At 39.6% G+C, this 20,281-nt stretch overlaps 1 protein-coding gene across 4 annotated transcripts in view; it reads right to left on the bottom strand.

Annotated features, from left to right (window-relative positions):
- Positions 1-20,281, bottom strand: part of PTPDC1 (protein tyrosine phosphatase domain containing 1) — a 50,734-nt gene that overhangs the window by 2,971 nt on the left and 27,482 nt on the right. Inside the window, exons 1-9 of one of the 4 annotated variants that reach the window (XM_073352175.1) lie at positions 19,190-19,257; positions 16,264-16,373; positions 15,502-15,673; positions 14,609-14,689; positions 14,267-14,385; positions 13,353-13,490; positions 9,231-10,435; positions 6,653-6,838; positions 3,487-3,597 (exon numbers count right to left, since the gene is read on the bottom strand). In XM_073352175.1, the coding sequence (XP_073208276.1) occupies positions 3,487-3,597; positions 6,653-6,838; positions 9,231-10,435; positions 13,353-13,490; positions 14,267-14,385; positions 14,609-14,689; positions 15,502-15,673; positions 16,264-16,324 (2,073 nt within the window). In that variant the 5' untranslated portion in view covers positions 16,325-16,373; positions 19,190-19,257. Of the gene's footprint in view, positions 1-3,486; positions 3,598-6,652; positions 6,839-9,230; positions 10,436-13,352; positions 13,491-14,266; positions 14,386-14,608; positions 14,690-15,501; positions 15,674-16,263; positions 16,666-19,189; positions 19,283-20,281 lie in introns of those variants that run through there. The other 3 variants (XM_073352173.1, XM_073352172.1, XM_073352176.1) reach the window with 3 other exon arrangements.

Below are 20,281 nucleotides of genomic sequence, written 5' to 3'. Positions count from 1 at the left end.
GCTACCAAAAGCCATAAAAAGTCAATGAGATAGGGATACATGTGAATGCCTTGCCTCCTCTGCACAGCTGCTCCAACTGAAAGGCATTTGGCAAACATACTCAGAGCTGTTGAGAGACTGAAAGGGAGGACTCTGAACTGGCAATAATGTCCACTGACCATGAAATGAAGAAGCTTCCTGAGAGCTGGATGGATTGCCACATGGAAGTAAGCATCTTGCAAGTCAGGAGTTGCAAACCAGTTCATGGGATCTAGAAAAAGGAATTACTGAAGAAAAAGGTGGTCCTCTGAGATTTGAAGCTCTAGATGAGTTTGTTGGGTCCTCTGAGATCTAATATAGAATACCACCCTCCTTTCTTTGTTGTAATGAGGAAGCAGTGGGAATAGAAGCCCTTGCCACACAACTCTAAAGGCATCATCTCAATCACACCCTGAAGAGTATCTCCTCCTGCACCTGACCATTTTGTTAAGTGTCCCTGAAATGAGACATGGAAGAGGGTGCAGAGTTGGCATAGATTGGTGCTGAATTGAATACTCTTGCTCTATAACTTCTAAGACCCATTGGTTTGTAGAAATTGCAGCCCATGCATCTGCAAACAAGGCAATTGCCAAAGAGCGGGGAGAAAGGGCATAGATCCTCAAAAACTAGCCCACAACTCTTGACCCTGGCATCAAATCTGCAGCCTTTGGTCCTATGATCAATAATTGCACATTAACAGTAGATGGATAGTTCATCTCTTCTTAAAAGAGTTTTTTTTCTTGTACAATTCAGAAGTTCTTTGTCAGTATGAATATGAAGATGGAAGTCTCTGTTTTGAGAAGGTCAGAGGTTTCGTTTGCTTTTTCCTCTGGTATGCAATACAGAGGCCAAAAGACCAAAAGGTTGCTCTCAAGTTCTTCAGTGCATGAAGCACCTAATCGGATTTCAAGATGGAAAGATCATGGCCCTCAAAAGGAAGGTCCTCAATCACCCAATTCTCTGAGTGTCCCTAAACTTCCAACTCCCAGAAGCTGGGATTGAACAACATGGGACCAATCACTCAAAACTGCTCTGTTGTGTTCCTTCCCTCTGAAGCATCTGGTACTGAGCCAGATGGACCATTGGTCTGACCCAGTATGGCTGTTCTTATGGTGCGAACCTCTTTTGGAATTCCTTACTATTGCAGCCAGGATGTTCTGCATATAGTTATTGCAGTAGCCACTGTCCTAGCTGCAGTGTCAGAAGCATCCAAAGACACCTGTAATGCAGTTTTTGTCAGCTGCCATCTTTCCAAAGCTACTGCTTTCAATTTGTCCCTGATGTCCTGAAGAAGTTTTTCATTCAACTGTGAGAGCTTATGCTCTCCTTAACCCTAGATGTAGATTTAGGAGGACCAGGCTGCTTGGAGTTTTCATGAGCACTACTACTACTAAAGACCCAGGGGTCAAGAAATATTCAAACCCCTGGGGGAACTGATATTTGAGATCTGCTCTTTTAGATGTGACTGAAATAGATGCAGAAATAGAAATAGAGCCTGCCACATATCTTTAACTGACTCAAGAACAGCCTCATCATTTTCCCATACCAATCAACCCTGGGAAACCAGATGCACAGTGCTGGATAACTTGTGAAACCTTTCCTGGACAACTTAGAGGAATATCTAAGATCTCTGATACCCTTTAAGAAGGTTGGAAAGACCTTGAAATTGAGTGTGGAAAGACAGATTGTGTTACAGCTTCATCTGATGAGGAAGATGAATAGCCAAAGGAATCGGTTGATACCCATGTTCCTCCGTAAGATCTTACTCCTCAGTATGAGGTTTTTGTTCAAATTGCTAGACAAGCTCCTGGTTCCATGGTTGGGCTATCTTAGATGGTTCCTCAGGAGATGGTGATCTAATTCTAGACCTAGATCTGGATGAACAAAAAGCAGGAAAATGGTGATGCTTCCACCCTGACTACTATGGCCAAGACTGCATCCCATATAAGAAAAGCATACAATGCCACAATATGGGATGAAATACCAGAATTATAGGATCTATAATGAGAAGGATTCCTTCTTGAGTCTCATTCAGGAGCCAGCATAGGAAAAAGAGAAGAGAATCTAGAAGAAGGGCTTCTACTGTCATGAGACAAAGATGCAGAGAAGTAGAACTCCTCCAAGAGTGGTATGGATCTCTGAGTAGTTTTAACATGCTGCAGAGATACAGATCCCAATCTCCGAGAAATAGATATTGGTACCGCAGATGATGGTCACAGGGAGGTTTTCATAATCAGTACCTTTGGTTCCAGTAGCAGAAGGGATGTAGATTCTGTAGACACTCGAGAAATATCCAAGTGAGGAGACTGTGGTTCTGCAGCGATCACTATGAGTTGGAGAATTTGTGAAAGCCGCCAGCATTAAGAGAGGAATTGGTACCAACGTGGGCAGAACCAATCTAAACAGTATCAATATGGAAGTCTCAATATATGGGACATTCTTATTAATATGAAATATTAAAAAATCTGTGGCATATGGTACCAATGACGCTGATACTAAGAAAGAGGTATTGGTTGCCAGAGACAGACAACATGGTACTGAAGGAGCAAAGTAATATTCCGCAGCCCTTGAAGACTCGTGGCACCAATTAGTTTTGAAAGGAGGCAGTTTGAAGACATCAGTGTGATGAATCTTAGGTCTCCTCTTGGCCAATACTGAAGAGTTGAATACCATCTGAAGATCTCTGCTCTTTCCTACCTTGGGCAACAGCAGTTGCTGAATGACACAGAAAGAACTGAAGATATGGCTCAGCATGTTTCTGAGAAGCATGCTCTTAGAGCCAGAAGTCCTGTTAGGTCCCAAAATAGCGTTTCTGATAACAGAAATACTAAAAACTGGTTTTAAAGCAGCAGCTTGCTTTCAAGAAGAGCCTTCAGAGTCCAAAAAGCTTTTCATTGATTTGACTTTTGCATCAAACATGACATAAGCTCTCTACATGTGCTCAGAAAAGGATTTGCAAATTGACCATTTGTCTGTAATATGTGACTCTCCTAAACAAAAAAGATATTTAGCCTGTCCCTCATTCACAGATATAGCTGCCTCAAAAGCAGGGCAGATCTTAAAGCCCGGAGATAGTCTTAGCCATGTAAACCTCCACCTTGGTACTGGGGGAGACTCAAACAAAAGAAGGCTAATTATCCTCACAGTTAAAAGTGTGTGTTTTATTTCTAGTTTGAAATAGTCTAACTTCAACTTCTACCCAGTGGAAGCAGCCTAGCAAGACATAAAAATGAAGCCAGAGAATAGTTCGAAGGCACTATTTTTACTCCATACAATACTCAACACCCACAGTTGACCTGTGTGGAGTATTTTTCTGTGCTTTGGTGAGGACTGCTATGACAAAAATTTAGTACTTTGAAGCAGAGAAGTGTCAGTATAATAACTATTAATGAATTACTAAAATTTTTGGCTAAGACTATTATTTCATCTACGACACAATCACAATTTCATGGGCGAGTTGCTACTTGCCTTAGTGAAAGCTTTAATGGCCCGGGTAAGTAAGGCTTCCTCCACATCAGCTGGTATTGTCTGCAGATTCACTACACAATGGAAAATACAAAGAATAGTCTGATATTGTTCCTAGTGGGTAAAAGAAATATAAAGTTATTAAAAAGGAAAGATTTTCAAGGAAAACATTTAAATAATTGTTAAAAGTACTCCAAGAACTGTAGATCACATTACCCCCTCTTGCAATAAAATCCAGGGGAATAAATTCCCCAAGGATTCTCCTGCAAAGTTCTTACATAATTGTTCAATCATAATGGGAAGAGAGGTTATGTTGTGTTAATTTTGATTAAAAATATGGACCAAAGGTGTCAACATACCCTGAAACAGTACAATATTAAACAGTTTCAAGCAAGGTTTGGTATACAGAGACCTAAATCTGCTTAGTACCATGGCAAATACACCATTAAAGATACAAAAAGGAAAAACTGTTACAGCATTTGAAATGTAAAGTATTAAGGCTTTCATTTTAATGACCTCTCTTGTTCCCTTTAACTGTAGATAATCTTTAGAAAGAAAAACCCATTTTAAAGTCTTTAAGATGATGATAAAAATGGTAACTGTCCTTTTGGAGAAAACTGAAGAAGTCAGTTGAGAGGGGCTAGGACTGTTGTTATTGCTGTTAAAGTCTGATTTCATTTTCTAAAAAAACAAAACAAGACAAACACACACAAGAGGGAAGAGAGAAGAACAGCAAAGATAGAAAATGCAGCTTCTGTCTCTGGTGTCAACTTTTGCTTGTAATCTCACTGCTGGAAAAAATGGCCTTTCCAGCCCTCTGAGACCTGGTAAACTTGTACTAGCATTGGGATGTTCAGGAAATTGCTTTTAGCTGCCTCTTTCTGGCCAGAGGCTTACAGGAGTGTTGTGAAATACAGTCTTGACCAGCTAACCCAGCTCTTATTAAACAGAAAGAAAAAGGAGAGAGATGAAATAAGGAGGGGAACGAAAAGGACACACAATGGGAGTGAGGGAGGTTGACAGTTTCACATCCCAGGTAACATTCGGGGTTTAGCCAAAGTTAGTGGAGGTGGCAATGTCATCTGTCTCCCTTTCTCTGGGCCAGTATGATCAGAATATCTCTCAGGATTAGGATGAAGGAGGCACAATGGTGTCACACTGGATCCTGGAGTTTCAGGAGAGGGTGGGAATGGCAGCCATCATCATGATGAAACTCACTCTTCCCTTTCCTTTCTCTTTCAGTCATCCAGCATTTGTGTCCATCCCAACTTTCCCTCAAAATTTTTTAAGGACTCCAAAAGGGAGTGATGAGTAGAATAATCCATCCTCCTATTTTTTTGTCCACCAAATTAGGCCTAATTTCCAGCAATTTTGGTTCACTAATATCTGGTTCCATACTTCTCTTGTTTATGAGGTATGATCTTAACACAATTCTTGAGTTGTTTCGGTAGGCCCTTTTGTTTGGACTAATTCAGTCTGTCTCCCTTTTGTACCTTTTCCCCATCAATATTTATTGTTATAGGTTATTGTGACATTTTATGAACTTTCACTCACTTCTTACAACTGAGCTCACAATTGGGGTAAAACTTGCAGGTGCAACTATTACAACAATTCTCCTGCAGAATGTGGGTAGCCTCATGACACAAACCCCATGGATCTTCTGAAACTTCTAGGAGGTCAGGGCTACCCATGCACGGGCTTCCCCCCCACCCCTGCAGTAGATCCAATAGTACTATGGACTCTCCTGCTCACGGCTGTCCACTTAGACTCCACTCCCTGACTGGGGGAAGCCCTATTGTGAAAGGGCACAAAAAAATTATACAGCTCCAGATTGTATTATCTTTTCCTAGGAAAGACTATAGGGCTCAGGGAAGTATATACTCCTAAGCCTTTCTCCTCAATTAACATCCCACTCCCACCCCTGGCCTGCCCAGCTCCCTTTCCAGTGTGGATCACAACCCCACAGAAAGGTCTCTGTGGGGTACCAAAAAGAGTGTCTGGGTGGATGAGGGAAATAGTGTTCTGAAGGCAGCTTATCTCCTCTTCCACATTAGGCTCACCACCAAATCTTGAAGGAGACAATCTCCACTTGGGCAGGCAGCTTTTAAGGGCAAACATACATTACAACAACAAATGTAGGCAGATAAACAACAAATGGGCAAGATAAAATAATTAATTTTGATGATTAGTTTACCTTCAAGTATCAAGCAGTTACTTTATCTTTTATTCAGCCAAAATAATAAAACCCTGATGAACTGAGTTCAGGAAGAAGCATGACATTTCAAAACCCTGAACTGAGAGAAGCTGAATGTCATGGAAGTGGACTGCAGAGAAGGCAATCGCTACCTGCTGCTCAAGGAAATGTGGAACTGTGAGCAAAGGGGGGTATTAGAATGTGCCCTACTTTCTACACAAATAATCCAGAAACAAAAAGAACATCCAAAGAACTGGAAAATTTGTCATGTGACTGAGAATTCTAGAACACAAAAACTCTCTTTATAAGGAAATGTTCTGAAAAGATAGAATAGCTAAAAGGATTTATTGCTTTATAGAAAACATAATACGAATGTTTCAGAGCAGAATGACTTATTCCCCATCATGATCTGAGAATATGGAAGTCCAGAGTTTTGATTTAGGTAATGGAACTTGGCCAGGCTACTGAAGCATTTACTACTTGGATTTGTCAGTTACTCATACCCTCTGCACCAACCCTCTCAGTGCTACAGGATTAGATGTTTGCAGAGTACTTTGAAGATCCACAGGACTATAATGTGGTCAATATTAAGCATTGTTGCCAGATTTGGTGTTAGGGAAAGCTAAAGGGAAAGTGTTTCTTGCCTTTTGTCTCTTTGAATTTCAAGGTGCAGCAGGCTGTGGTACCTCCAGCCAGTGCACATGGAAATCAAGTTTCTATTGACTAGAGTTCTAAGATTTTATCTATCTTGGATTTTTCTAAAGGACCCATCACCAGAGCATCTAAGCATTGATTAAAACTTACTGTGAACTATCAAGATACATTTTCATTTGATTTTTATGAAGCTTGAAATTTGTTTCATTGCAATTTACCTTTAAAAATGTAAATTCCTTGTTTAAGGGCCACTGATGCAAAGCTTGAGTTAATAAACTGTACTTTTCAGTAAAATAATGAATTGACATATACAGTGTTTACCTTTTCTAGTAAGTTAAGAGTTTCTGGTGTTTCTGTGCATTTTTTTGACATCATGTCAATATCCTCTTTGGTTATAACAGGTTCTTTTAGTTGCTCTATCCAGGACCACATCAAGCTGCAAAGGACAAAAGGATCTCTCTCGGCACAAATTCTGTCCCAAGCTCCATCTCGAGAATTCAGCTCTTTCTAACAAAAATAAAAATGCACCATCTATTTACTTCTGCTAAGATTGTCTTTGCTTTTAGCAGCACTTGTTAGACTTATGCACAAAGGAGACATTTATCAGCCCCATGAATATATTTCCTCCTGTAATGGGGTTCCCACTCTTTGCTAGTGTACCTTCTCCTGCCTAGAACTATGAGATCTACTTTCCCAGCATTGGGTCACCCCTTCTGTTCGCTCTGCAATAGTCTTTATTCTGGTAAGTTGGCCCTCCAGCGAGGTCACCATTTAGTCCACCCCTTTCCAGAATTAAAGAAGTCCAACAGGACCACTTCTTAAGACGGTGTCCAACCCCAGCTTGGGGCTCAAGAGCCACTATACCAGCAGCTGGCAGGGTCCATGCATTACACCAGATTCCAGCCCAGAGAAACCCTAAAACCAGCAATCTAGGTCTAATCAGTCCCTGACCCAGTTGCTGGCTCCCTCTTACCCAGCCTTTTGCCTTCCCTTCTGGTTTTACCATGGGAGCCGACTCTGCTCCTGGTGCTACTCCACCCCCTTCTAGCCTCTTGCTAGACTTCTTATGCCAGGGCAGAATCTCAGGGCTTACACTCCTCCTTGTCCCTGACAACTTCCCTCATCCTAGGGAGTGACTGCAGCTCCCTTCTGCTATCCCTCCTGGGTTTACAAAGTGCTATCCCAGCCCTTCCCCAGCTTGGCTTCACTCAATTAATCCTGGTCCTCCCTCTTGCAGGTGAGGCTGTGTAACCCAACTGGCCTCTCAGACCCTTATTAACCCTATCAGGGCTGTCATGGGATGCACACCCCATCATATCTCCCTTTTACAAAACTATCAACGTTAATCGGCTGCAATGAAAGTGGCTTTTTAGATCAGAAGGGCAACATGAATTGTACAGTCCAGTGCCCTCCAATTATATGTGGAACACATGAAACTCTCAGCAAATTTGCGGATGATACTAAACTGGGAGGAGTGGTAGATACGCTGGAGGGGAAGGATAGGATACAGAAGGACCTAGACAAATTGGAGGATTGGGCCAAAAGAAATCTGATGAGGTTCAATAAGGATAAGTGCAGGGTCCTGCACTTGGGACGGAAGAACCCAATGCACAGCTACAGACTAGGGACCGAATGGCTAGGCAGCAGTTCTGCGGAAAAGGACCTGGGGGTGACAGTGGACGAGAAGCTGGATATGAGTCAGCAGTGTGCCCTTGTTGCCAAGAAGGCCAATGGCATTTTGGGATGTATAAGTAGGGGCATAGCGAGCAGATCGAGGGACGTGATCGTTCCCCTCTATTCGACATTGGTGAGGCCTCATCTGGAGTACTGTGTCCAGTTTTGGGCCCCACACTTCAAGAAGGATGTGGATAAATTGGAGAGAGTCCAGCGAAGGGCAACAAAAATGATTAGGGGACTGGAACACATGAGTTATGAGGAGAGGCTGAGGGAGCTGGGATTGTTTAGCCTGCAGAAGAGAAGAATGAGGGGGGATTTGATAGCTGCTTTCAACTACCTGAAAGGGGGTTCCAAAGAGGATGGCTCTAGACTGTTTTCAATGGTAGCAGATGACAGAACGAGGAGTAATGGTCTCAAGTTGCAGTGGGGGAGGTTTAGATTGGATATTAGGAAAAACTTTTTCACTAAGAGGGTGGTAAAACACTGGAATGCGTTACCTAGGGAGGTGGTAGAATCTCCTTCCTTAGAGGTTTTTAAGGTCAGGCTTGACAAAGCCCTGGCTGGGATGATTTAACTGGGAATTGGTCCTGCTTTGAGCAGGGGGTTGGACTAGATGACCTTCTGGGGTCCCTTCCAACCCTGATATTCTATGATTCTATGAAACAGCTTTTGATTCCTATTTCAAGTCAAACGTGTTCAGGAGGATATGGTTTTAACGATTTTAAGCAGTTAAATTTCTACTAAATTATCTTATTCATTTACACACAAAATCCTGTGACTAGCTGTGAGAAAGCTCTGATAGAAAACTTGCAGACCTGTCTCTAATCTAAAATCTTGAGGCACTTTTATGTTACCAACAATGTTATGACTATAGCTATCAACTGATTTTAAATTGACTGAATAAACACAAACAGAAAAAATTGTCTACCTTTCTGTTAGATGCTAACAGTAAAGTGAAATTTTGCTTAGGTTTTTTTTTTTTTTTTTTAATTGTTTTGTCAAACCTCAGGCCTCTGATTATATAATATTTCCGTTGCAACAAGACGTTTTTATTTAGGTGACTGGCAATTTCAATATCAGAGCATGTCTAATATGTATAATTTATAATTGGTGCCAGAGACTTCTCTCACAAGCTAGCAGTAGGATTTTTGCTGCTGTTTATACTTTAAATATACATGTAATACATACACAATATTGAATAATGTTTTAGAAAAAGTAATACCTGCCACATTTCTACCTTCTGTTTCACTTCCTCCTCTTCCATAAATTCATTAAGATTTGCAAGGGCTTTAGCTGCCAAAATTCTTCGTGCGTCCAGACTTAATTCTGATTGCAAAACAATGTACGGAACTGCTTCCAATAGATCTTTACTATCTTGACTTTCATATCCAATAGATGATTCTTCTTCTAAAGCAGAATTATCAGAGTCCTCCGATGCACAAATTCTTCTGCCATACACATTAGTCTCTTGCTCCTTTCTGTGGCCAATTTCCTTTGCAAAACTACGTTTTGGTGTTCTTGCTTCCCTGTCATTGTGTACGCGTTCAAAACCTGAGGAAAATGTTTTACTACGCTGCACTTCTTTTGGAGATTTTCTTGTATAGAAACTGTTTTGTCCATTTAAACTGAATTTACCTTGACTCCAGAAAATAAATGTACTACGAACTAAGGCCTCTTTGTTTAAATCCAGCTGAGGAGTTTGAACGCCTGCAGAGAGAAAATGCTCCCTAGTGTTCCGCTGCTTAAGTTTGTCAAAGAGTGCTACTTGTGCAGGCACTGTCCATGGAGTTTCTCCTTGTTCCACGAGAAATGCAGTTCTCCTTAAATCTGAGTCACTATAGCTTAGACGTCTTTTTGAATGAGTCAAAGGCTGAAGGCATTCAACATTCCGCCTCTTCCAAAGAGGATCATATTTGTGTTCATGGGAGAAAACAGAATCCTGGGTCTCAAAAGTGACATTTTCCACTACTGAGTGGGCGAATGGCTCTGATGAGTCACTGTTCTGTCTTGTTAACTCTTTATCTAGCTGTGTAGAGTCCAACTGAGAAACAGCCTCTTCAATTTCAGAAGAGAGATCTGGCATATCTAACAATTCCTCCTCTATCACTTGCCTGTTTTCAGCCAAGTCCAATAGCAGCTTGCAAACTAGATGAATAAGTTTTGGCACATACTTGAGATGTCTACTCTCATAACCGTGGAGCAGATGCCTCTGACGGATCAGATACTGGGACAGAGTAACCGCATGTGCTTTGGGCTCGCAGCAAGCAAACACATTTCTTAGAGGGATCAAAAATTGAGTGAATTCTCTTACACACACTAACTGTCCTCTGGTTTGAATAGAATTAGGCCTTTTTGCCCTAACAAAAAGAATTGCTTGATCTGCAGTCATTCTTGTTGCAAAAACTAAGTAACAAGCTATTAAAACACCTAGAAAATTTAAAGACAAATGGTTAACATGTTAATAAATACATTATAAAATAAAAGTTAACACACACACATAAGGATGTAATTTTATGTCCAATTCATAGTATGCTATTGTGTAACTAAGTGTACATGCAATTTTTGCATGATAATACAAACATCGGAGTGCAACAACAACTAGATAAGCACTTGTCTCGATAAGACAGATGAACTGCTTTAGTACTAGGTTACTGGTAATATCCCAGATGGCCAACACTGACGATTCTTGTGCCATCTCCTTTTCCTTTTGCTGCTTTTTCCTCCCTGAATCTCAACGACTTTCCAGTCTCTTATGTTTCCCCTGTTGCTGCTGGCTGCCCAAGTTGATCCTGTACCTCTCTCATAACCATACAGCTAAGGGCAGCCTAGAATTCCTCCTTATCTGTAAGGCGTTAAGAAGCTCAAATAACCTGGTTGGCACCTGACCAAAAGGACCAATGGGGAAAGAAGATACTTTCAAATCTTTGGGGGGGGGGGGAGGCTTTTTTGTGTGCGTTCTCTTGGGAAGCAGAGAAGCATCAGGTCAGAAAACTCCTTCTCCTATAAACCATCCTAAAAGTCTCTCATATTACAAAAATTGTAAGTAAAAGAGAGGCAAGGCGTGTTAGATTATCTTTTGTTCTGCTTGTGAATTTTTCCTTTGCTGGAGGGAGGTTTAGTCCTGCTTTTTGTAACTTTGAAACTAAGCCTAGAGGACGTTCTGCTGTGTTTTTGAATCTTTTGTTACCCTGTAAAGTTATTTTCCATCCTGATTTTACAGAAGTGATTTTTACCTTTTTTTTAAATAAAATCCTTCTTTTAAGAACCTATCTGATTTCTCTATTGCCCTAAGACCCAGGGGCTTGGGTCTGAGATCACTTTGTAACCAATTGGTTAGGATATTATTCTCAAGCCTCTCCAGGAAAGGTGGTGTAAGGGCTTGGAGAGATATTTTGGGGAAATAGGAACTCCAAGTGGTCCTTTCCTTGATTCTTTGTTATATCACTTGGTGGTGGCAGCGTACCCTCCAAGGGCAAAGAATTTGTAATTTGGAGAAGTTTTAACCTAAGCTGGTAGAAATAAGCTTAGGGGGGTCTTTCATGCAGGTCCCCACATCTGTACCGTAGAGTTCAGAGTGGGGCGGGAACCCTGACAACCTGGTAGGTACAGTGGGAAATAATTAAACTTGAATTCCACTGTTAGTTTATCCGCTGGTAAAAGGATGCTGATGTAAATTGTTTGGGAACTCAGTACATAAAACTGCCTGTCTTTCCATGTGATGTGATATGGACACAAAGATAAGAAGAGGCATGTTACATGGTCTAATTGCAAAGGGGCTAGAGGCATTTTCAGTGAAGGCTTCTCTGGAACTCACTTCCACTCTTGGCCCACCAGAACCAGAATATTAGCCTTCAAATCATACTCTAAAACTAGTCTTCTGTTCCAAGCTTTTGTGGGACAGAAGGATCAGTAGGTAGCACTAGGTGGTAGGAGGGAGGCACTAATGTGTGGATTTGGGATGATGTCATGTTTCTGGCCTTTTATGTTCTATTTTATAAGTTACTTCAATTTTGTACATGCACCCAAAAGTATGTGTGGAAATCTTCCCAAATGAATTAAGAAATCAACATAAGCAATAGCCTTGACAGAGTATGTGCTTGTCAGACAACATGGAGCCTCATTCACCTCCCAATGAAGTAAAGACTCCCATTGATTTCAAGAGTAGTCCTTATAGGGGAGGTTCTATATGCATAAATCAAGGGTATACCTTGTGCTTAAGCATACCTGAGAAAAGCCCTTTTTCTCTAATAGCTGCACACTCGTGCTAATTAATTACTTCTAAAATATATTCAAAATGTAGAAGCATCATTATTACAAAAGGAGATTGGTGAGCCTGGCTTTTTGCTCTCCCTGTTCCCTGAGAGTCTCCTGCAACCTCAGTGGATTTTTTTTCTTTCTAAGCCCACCTATTTTATTATTTCTTGCATATACAGCTGTTTGTATCTCAGATCTCCAAAATAAGATCTTTTCTTCCGGCTGCAAGGATTTGAGGCCTGCAGCTGTTTCACTGATCTATATCAAAGTAATAGGAAAATGGCTAGGAAGGAGATCAGCCATTGCGGTCATTCTGTGGATATAAAAGGATTTGAAATTGAAGTGGCTACTCAGTGGAAGACAGAGGGAATCTAAGGTTTAGGGCTTTTTTCCCCCCTTTAAATAAGAAATTAAATCTCCCCTTAGCTCATATTAACTTGGTTAAATGCCATCTCTGAGCGGTTAAAGGTTTTTTCCCAGCCTCCCTCCACATTTTAAAAAATGCCAGTTTCTCTCTCAACTGTGTTTGCAGCACAGTTGCATCATTTTCGAACTCCTCACAACCCACAGAGAGCAATGGTGGCAGTTGCAGAGATGGGGCCAGGCAAAGAGACATATTTGGGAAGGGGTCAGAAGTTAAATGCAACCTTTAACATCCTCACACCCAAAAGACAAAGGCTTCAAAGACCAAAGGTCTGAGTTGGGACGGTAACCACAGATAACTGTCGTCAAGACCAGAAAAGCACAAGGTGAATTATTTTCTTAACTGGAGACTATGTGGAGTAGCAGCTGCCTAGACGAGGAGGCTGTACAGTTTCAATACTGCTGGGAGATTGTTACATGGATTCAAAGTTTCTCTAACCCTTTGGTTCACAGCTCATATCTGTTAACTTTGTCCCCTTGCTGCCTGTGACAGAATGACTTATTTTTTACAAATAAATGTTGTTTGCAAGTTTAATCACTTTACAGGTATACCTCCTCTAAGAGTGATAAATATACAATTTAAACAAACCTACAATGATTTATATCTGCCATTATTTTGTACCTACAGAAAATAAGTTCACATTAATTTTTGAAGTTGCACACATACCTGTTCGGCCAAGTCCTGCATGACAATGAACAGCCACCCTCCCTTCCTGCAAGGCAAAAGCCATCACTTTTACCATATCCAGTATAGTCGTGAGAGATGCCACGCCATAATCCTTCCATCCAAAATTATAAAAATAAACTAAAAAGAGAGAGAATTGTTTTCTTTAGTATACAATGTTAAATCTTTTGTTCTCTATGCAGAAGAGAAATGAGTAACCATAAACGAAAATACTGAAAGAATAAAAGTAAGAGGACTAACTATATATATTTGTTTGAAACAGATTATTTTCACATTTCAGAGAGAGCTTGCTGTGAGAATTTCATGGACGCGCTGAGGTAGTTAAGATGTTTCAGACTAAAGCTCAGCTGGAATGGAAAAGTTATAACAAAGCTGAGTGATTCATACTAAAATTACTGAGCTATATATAGGAAAAGTGTAACATTCTGTTTGGGCATAAAAGCACATCTTAATTCAATGGCTCTTAACTTTCGTAAGCAGATACACTCAGTGCAGTGTGAAAAAATAAAGATACTGCTGATACAAACCTTTTCAAATCAAAGAAACAGACATTTTGAAAAGTGCAACGTTACCCGCAAACATGTCTGAAACCCAGTTAACAATGCTCTACATTATTTTGCTCAGTTCCCATTTATCTTTTTACCAGGCATAGTCTTCTATCTACTCTAGCTGCTCACTCTACTGAAATTTAAAACACCAACCACATACCTCACCCAACAGTAGCATGAGAGAGGGATCAATGTATTATCGAAGGTTGGACATTGCTAAATTTGTTTTTTTATATTTTTTGTATAGTATTCCTTATATAACTGCTCTTAATCCAAAAGCTGTGTGTCAGAAAATCTGCATTACTGTACTCGATAATTAATGAGGAAAAGCAGCAGGAGTGAACTTACTTCCATCCTCCATGAAAGCTTCAGGAAGGTAGGTAAAGCCACTTTCTTGTTCAAGTGGATTCCCACAGCTAGCATGCTCCCCAGGACGCTGAAGGTTAATTATTGTTTTTATGTCACACCTTAAGCAAGGAACAGAATAGTCACATTATACACAGCCATAATTTCATTAACCCCTATTTTCTGAAGCATACATTTCTCCTAAGTGCAAAATGGAGGCTTACCTGCATATTGCTAAAATGAAAGGACCTTTACCAACAATCCAAATCTAAGTAGGAGGGAAAAAATGGATCAGGGATTATATCAGTAAGATTAGAGCAATTCATTACCAATAAAATTCATTACCTTTGAAACTGTTCAATAATGTTATACTTCTCAATAATTTCTGTTGAGGGTCGAGCCATGGCCACTATGTTATCTGTTATCCTGAGAAAATAAATTAATAATTTGGATGGATATTTCATTGTGAGTATTTCGTGGGTAATCTATGAAAATATATACCTTTTTTTTCATGTTCAGGGAGCTATCTATAATTAGCAATGTGCATTTATACCTTTTTTCTAAATTCTTTCACCAGATAACATGCTTTATAAATCCTACTGAAACAATTACTGGGTAAGTTATATAATAAAATACCATTATTAGAGGTGCTCAGATACCGTGGTGATGAGCATGATATAAAAACTTAGGTAGATAATGGCTATCCAGATCACAATTTCTGTATTCCTATTCAGAGACATATTACATGTTTCTTCTTAACTCATTTTTACAAAATGTCAATATTAATTTAAAAATACATTCCAGTGACCATATAGGATGGAAAAAATGCTTTCATTGGCTCAATACCTAATATTATTTTATCTTCAATAACATGTTTTCATTCATTTTAATCTAAACCAATGAAAATATTTTAATTTAGCTGTATTTAAATTTCAAGGAAAAACTTATGTAGTTTAGAACATTCATGTAATCTGTAAACAGGCATTTATTATTTTGGATCTGAACCAAAGCCCACTGAAGACAATGCGTGTCTTTCATTGACTTCAATGGGCTTTGTATGAAGGCCTTTATGGCTTACTGCTAAGTATTAATTTTTAACTGACCTTTTATTCCAGTACATACTGTACTTAACTTGGCAGTCTATATTTGGTAGAAAAATGCAATATAAATCTATTACCCTAAATTCTCTAACGTAGCTAATACAATTAAGCTTAGTGAAATTGAGTGCTGCATATTACCAGGAAGAGTAAAGTCCTTTAATGGCTTGCTCTTGGTCACTCCATCGAGCTGGGTTTTCATACTTGCAAGCACGTCCACCACATGCCATCGAACACTGCATATGTCCAGGAATGACATGGCGAAGGCACTCCCCTACCTTAGTATATTTTGCAGTTGGACGCCTTGAATTTCCTACAACACATGGAAAAACAGAATAAATAAGGTTAGCAAACTATCATCACTACCCTAAAACATAATATAGCAAACTTTTAAATGATTCAATTACAAAAATATAGTATACTAAAGATTTTTCAAGAGATTTAAGCAGCAAGGACTCTCAATAAAAATACCATTATTTGCTTATATTAGCGCTGTTATTCATGACATCAACTTGGTTTCCTTCTTCATGAAATTATAGGTACGTGATATCCTCCATGATGAAGGAAATGTCATGGTAACCTTTTATCTAGAAATGTACAGCATGCCTGCACAAATACATATTAAGCTATCTTTTGCTTTAATTATTTTCTGAAACCAAGGTGTTAAACTGAAATGCTCTGTAAGTTAAAAATAAAGTACAAATTAAGCCCTGAGTAAGAGATCAGTAAATACAATTATATATAATAAAACAATAACCACTATCAAATGATTTTGAAATATTTCATACGTATTTATGTACATCTAAACATCTGAACAAGATTATACATCTTTAGTACATGTTATATAATACATTGCTATAAAACCCAAGTATGATTTTTGGCAATAATCTAAAAATACTTCACTTTTTTTCTCAGGAAAAGTTGCATTCAGCTCTGCAGGGCTTACAGATGATATGGCCACCATAACGCGGTGTGTGGATGATGAGAGGATCTCTACAACTGAGCTCCGGCGCCTTTGGAGTATGCGGAGAAGGGGATCAGAGGAAGAATGCCTCCGACCCTGAAAAAAGTTGCTAAAAATATTCACAGCTGAGCGCCTCCTGGGTGAACCCTCCATGATCGATCACCCCCTTGCAACACTTTACAAATGCCGTAGAAAACAAACTGGATCTGAAATCCAACTTGCTCAATGCTGAAGTTACACAGAGATGTGTATCTTTCTGTATGATCTAACGGTTATTCAGGATAGGCTGAGCGGTCTCCATAGTAACAAACAATGAACCCACTGATGCCAGCTACCCTTGTGGCAGCTAAATTCTATATGAATTGATTCTGCTTGGGATAAACTGTTCCACTGCTGATGAGAATAGTTGCATTTCAAGTAGATAACTCTGCAACTGGACTGGGACTATTTTCCATAAACAAAATGAGTATTTTAGTAAATTACAATTATTGTACATTCAAAACATACTACACAGTATATTATATACTGAAATACAATCAAAATGTAGTTTGGGGCACTGCTTTCCTATAAATCTGTAAGTAAATACACTGTACTCCCCCACTAATTAGTTTGAAGTCCATTACTTACCTTTTCCCCTCCACTTAGCTGCTCCAGAATGCATGGTTAGTTCTGTAATGATTGGGATTAGTGTAAAAAGAAAAGGAGTACTTGTGGCACCTTAAAGACTAACAAATTTATTTGAGCATAAGCTTTCGTGAGCTACAGCTCACTTCATCGGGCTATGTATATAAATCTCCACACTGTATTTTCCACTGAATGCATCCGATGAAGTGAGCTGTAGCTCACGAAAGCTTATGATCAAATAAATTTGTTAGTCTCTAAGGTGCCACAAGTACCCCTTTTATTTTTGTGAATACACACTAACACGGCTGCTACTCTGAAACCTGGGATTAGTGTGTTGCTATTGAAATTGTTAGGTACATGATGAATTGCAGACTGCTCACTCATGGACCATTCATATCCACTAACAAAACACAATTTGTTATTGAAAACAAAAGGTTTATTTTTTCAGAGCAGAGCTTTTTATTAATCAAAGCTCTTGGCTCTACTGGGTTGAGGTAAAGCAGACTATTGGGAGAAGTAGCCATATAATTTGATTGCTCTAAGTTTCAAGAGGTAGGTATCAGGCTATGAGCTGCCTCCCTCTTTGCTTCCATGCTAAAGAGGGAGATTGAGCTGGCCAGAAAGATTACAGCACTCTCAAAATCACAGGGCCAAACCATCACTTGCATGGGGTAAGGACAGTAAAAAACCATTAAAAATAATAGTCATCTTGTCAGTTCTCTATTAGAGTGCAATTTATAGATCTTGACGAGCAGGGTAGAGAAAAGAAAAGATAGAAGAAAAATCAGTATAACCTGACCCAATAAGCATGTTACGCCTGTTGCCCTCTCTTAAGGCCATGTTCTACCGTCAATCTGGGCATGCGATTTCCATCTGATGTCATTAGGACTTGTGTACGTATACCACGGGAAATCGATACTTCTTGAAGTGGAACTTGCATGACAAAACCGGGTAAGTTAAAAGTGGCTTTTTCCAGTTTAAAAACCTCAGGCAATGATCTCTTTCTTCTAGGTGCAGACAGGAAGGACGTTACTAGATTTTGAACAGATGTGCCACTTGGCTAGTAAGGGCACACGGAGAAGTTTGGTGCTGCTCCCAGCCCTACCACTTGCCAGTGATGGCAGGAGGGAAAAAAAGGAACACCTAAAATCTCCATTGGGTGCTGCTGTTGCCCAACAGCTTTTGCTACCCTGTTCCAACCCTAATGTTGATGTCAGGAGGGAGAGGAAGTATTAAAGCCTGCTTCATGGCTGTTGCCCATGAGTGTCTGCTACCAAGCCATGCTCTCCTCAACCAATCACATGCTAATCGAGGATTATAAAATAGCACTCCCCTCACCCCCACTGGGCTGCTGCTACCTACGAACCCTTTTTTTAAACCTGACATGTCACTATCAGTTTCAAAAAGAAAAAACTAGCACTTTGAATTAAGTGGATTTCTAGACCTGAAGGGCTGCTAAGGCAAGTTTTTGGGGTGTCTGTTATGGGGTGATTATAGGCTTTTTTTAGTTTAACTTCTGACTCTGTTGCCAAGGCTTTACAATTGTCTTGATGTTTGGAATTTTAGGAGTTATTTTTATTTGGATAATTCTTGGGTGCTGAGGTTTAAGTATCATTTGTGATTAAGGTTTTGGTTTTTTTTTTTTAGAGATGGTTCAAATGCTGGCTACATCCAGTGAATATATATCGAACTTTTGCTCATTAGATATTTTGCCTCCTTAGATGTAATTCCGTATGGATCTTCATAAGTCAGTAACATTTTTCTTCTAGATATGTCAAATTTAAGGAAGTTATAGTGGAGCCAGCAGTTGGTGAGACTGAGGGAGGCAAAATGCTGAATGCCATTATTCTCTCATTGACTTCAGTGCCGTTTGAAGGTAGTCAGCCGAAGTGGTGAATCATAATTATTGCCTGTAAAAACTGTTATTCTTTATTATTTGTTTTCTGTGGCACCCCACAATGTCTAAGCACTTCCCAAACACAAAAGACGGCACACTTCTTGTCCATAAGAATTTATAACCTAACAGAAACAGAAAGCTAAAGGCAAGGGAAACATGTCAAGGTGATTACTAGTCATAGCGATGTTTGAGTAACACAATGAATTATTTGTACTGCATATACACACACAGTATCCCCACAGCCTAGCTATAACAGTGTATATGGCTTTTATTTTTGAGAGATGATTCCTTTTCAAAACTCATCTAAACTTTCTTTTAAAGGGCATATTAAAGAAAATGATTACCTGAACTCATAGTTGCAAGATATGCACTGCTCTTTACCAATGAACAATAAGGCAATTCATTTTGCAGCAAGACCCCTGCAGCCATGGCAGTACCTGTTGAAACAGAAACATGTTTATTGTACATATATCAGGAGAGACTTAAAAAAATCACTGGAGGATAGCTACGCTTTATAAAGATATAGCTGAGCAAGTTACATGCAGTATAGAGTGAGACAGAAGCCTTGGGCAGTTAGATATTGGCCATAGTACTCATTGTTACACAATGGATTTAAACTGCAGGAAGTGACAGACTGTCCCAGAAAATTCAAGCTCATACATCCTGCAGTTTTAGTTTTGAGTTCTGCTGAATATGGACTTCAGGGCTGGATCCTTTATACAAATATGAGTCATTCAACAAAGGTCCTAGAATATTCAATGCACTGCCATCTTGATTTCAAACTCTCTAGAGTAAACAAGGGATTGTAGAACAGGAAATCTTGCAAGAATGCTTTTTTTTCCAGGAGAAGCTAATGAAATCATTGTGGCAGCACTGTTTCTGGACTGGAAACTTCATATTTACAATTTCAGATTACTTTGTATTTTTTCAAGAGACACCTATGAATGTGTGCAGTTATCTACAATAGCATGTGTAATCACCATAATTAAGCATACAAATCAGGTGATGGGCCTCAAAATCTCAGGTTATTTTTGACATGTTGGCAATTATGGAAACCATATTTTGTGGGACACTGCTCCACTTAGAAGTCTGGAATCTGAGATCTTGCCAACGTGGAGAAGGGCCTTTTGGTATAACCTAAACTGTGAATTTAAACCGATACAGTTATATCGGTATAAACTCCCATAGGAACTCTCTTATCCCAGTTTCGGAGTATCTTTTTCCCATTTAGCTTATGTGTCCTAGGAAGTGGTTTAAACAAATAAAAAAGCACTTTTAATCAAGAATAAGAGCATCCACAGAGGAGGTTATATCAGTAGAACAGGTAAAACTTTCCCATGCAGACAAGGCTGAGTACCAAATTCTGCAACAATATTTTTAGGATTCAACAGCACTAAGCAACCTGCCTCAAGGTACAGGAAATTTACTAAGAGGAT

The sequence above is a fragment of the Lepidochelys kempii genome, chromosome 7 (genome assembly GCF_965140265.1).
Source record: "Lepidochelys kempii isolate rLepKem1 chromosome 7, rLepKem1.hap2, whole genome shotgun sequence".
NCBI classification, from domain to species: Eukaryota; Metazoa; Chordata; order Testudines; family Cheloniidae; genus Lepidochelys; species Lepidochelys kempii.
Note: the sequence above shows the minus strand (reverse complement) of the source record. Positions and strands in the feature narration are given on the sequence as shown.